Source organism: Solanum pennellii, chromosome 6 (assembly GCF_001406875.1).
Source record: "Solanum pennellii chromosome 6, SPENNV200".
Lineage (NCBI taxonomy): Eukaryota > Viridiplantae > Streptophyta > Magnoliopsida > Solanales > Solanaceae > Solanum > Solanum pennellii.
Genome location: NC_028642.1, coordinates 3,131,927 through 3,133,530, shown reverse-complemented (window position 1 = coordinate 3,133,530; position 1,604 = coordinate 3,131,927). Strand labels below are relative to the sequence as shown.

The following is a 1,604-nucleotide window of genomic DNA, read 5'->3' as shown; positions in this document are numbered from 1 at the left end:
AATTGCATACCATCGACCCTTATTGTCTCACGTGTTTAGTACAATCAAACACCTTTGCGTAAATCGAAAATGATAAGATTAATTAATAATTTCTTGGCATATATTATATACTATGTGGAATATCCAGGGAGTAATTAGTCTTTATTCACAAAGAACATAAGTGTCACATGTTGGTTAATGTACAAAAGAACAATATTAATTCCTCAATAATGATCATTAATCTCCTCTTATTAATATGCTCTAAACCAAGCTCTTTCTTATCAACAATAATACTGTCAAACTCACAAATTACTAGTAATATTTGCCTAGTGTTTTCTTGAAATTTCAAGAATCAAAATGGCAAAGAACAACAAAGACTCCCAATATAAAAAGATTTTCAAATTGGATAATAGAAAGAAACAAAGCCAAAGTTCTGATGAAATAAAAGGGAAATCAAAATCAAACATGGTGCTTATAGAATACAATCATGCTGCAGGAAAAGTTCATCAAAAGCAGGAAATTAAAGGTGATTTTTGTTAATGTTTTTATCTTTATTCATTCATTTTTAATATTATTTAGTAATTGTTAACATATCATGTAGTCTTACGCTTCACGATATGGAAATAAAATCTGTGTACACTCTATTCTCTTCAGATTTTACTTGTGAAATTATTACTTAATATGTTATTATTGTTGTGTTGTCATCAATGCCGTGAGTAGGGTAGATGCAAAGTGTTAATATATAATAAGTTTATCAGAATTTTATAGTTTTGGTTCAGACTTTATATATATGAACACTTAATAAGTAAGAATGATCGATTTTGATCCAATAGGTTAAATGACATGTCTAGAATCTCAAATCAAAATTCATAAAATTCAAATCTTAAATTTGCTTTACGAATTCAAGTCGTGAAAATTGTACTTCTTTTTGTATGTTATTTTGTCAACAAGAAGTGAATTTCAAAATTTACACTTGTTTGTATTTATAGTGATCATTATTTGAATGTTGATTTTTTCTTCAAAATTTTCTAACAGATAACAAGTCTAGTGACAAAAGTCATAATGACAAATACTTTTCTGGTTATATTAATCGAGTGAAGAACAAGATGAGAACAATGACATCAAATTTTGATATGGTTGATGATGGTGGTTCTAAAAAGCCTACGATAAGAAGAGATAGTTTTAATGATACAATTTCTCATTACATCAATCGAGCAAAGCTCAAGATTAGAACTACAACAATTGTTAATCGTAGCGATCATATATAATATATTGTTTTATGATATATGGTATTGTATTGATGTTGTGGGAATAATGTTTAGATATATTCTAATGTATTTGACATGATTATGTTGTATAATTATATATGAATTAATTACGTGAATAGATTCCTTTTAAAATATAATTACTTATTTTAAATATACTCTTTAATATTATCATTTATAGCAACTTCTTTAATTTTTTCCTTTTCTCTGTCTCGCTCTTTCTTTCTTTCTTTCTCCTTTTGTGTGTCTCGCTCTCTCTTCTTCTTTTTTTCTTTCTTTTGTCCGTTTTTTTCTTGCTTTTTTTTTCCTTTCTCCCTCTCCTACTATTGCTCTTTTTCGCTTTCTTTTCGTAGAATAGTC

General features: G+C 27.4%; 1 protein-coding gene across 1 annotated transcript; it reads left to right on the top strand.

Annotated features, from left to right (window-relative positions):
* The first annotated feature begins 201 nt into the window (after nucleotides 1-201).
* Nucleotides 202-1,357, top strand: LOC107022064. The gene is made up of 2 exons (XM_015222786.2): nucleotides 202-505; nucleotides 1,015-1,357. The coding sequence occupies exons 1-2, from the start codon at nucleotides 337-339 to the stop codon at nucleotides 1,245-1,247; spliced, it is 402 nt and encodes a 133-aa protein (XP_015078272.1). The 5' UTR covers nucleotides 202-336; the 3' UTR covers nucleotides 1,248-1,357.
* The last annotated feature ends 247 nt before the right edge of the window (nucleotides 1,358-1,604 follow it).

Coding starts and splice junctions, on each gene's coding strand:
- LOC107022064 (XM_015222786.2), top strand. CDS start 337: ATGGCAAAGAACAACAAAGACTCCCAATATAAAAAGATTTTCAAATTG. Junction 506..1,014: donor TCAAAAGCAGGAAATTAAAG/GTGATTTTTGTT, acceptor ATTTTCTAACAG/ATAACAAGTCTAGTGACAAA.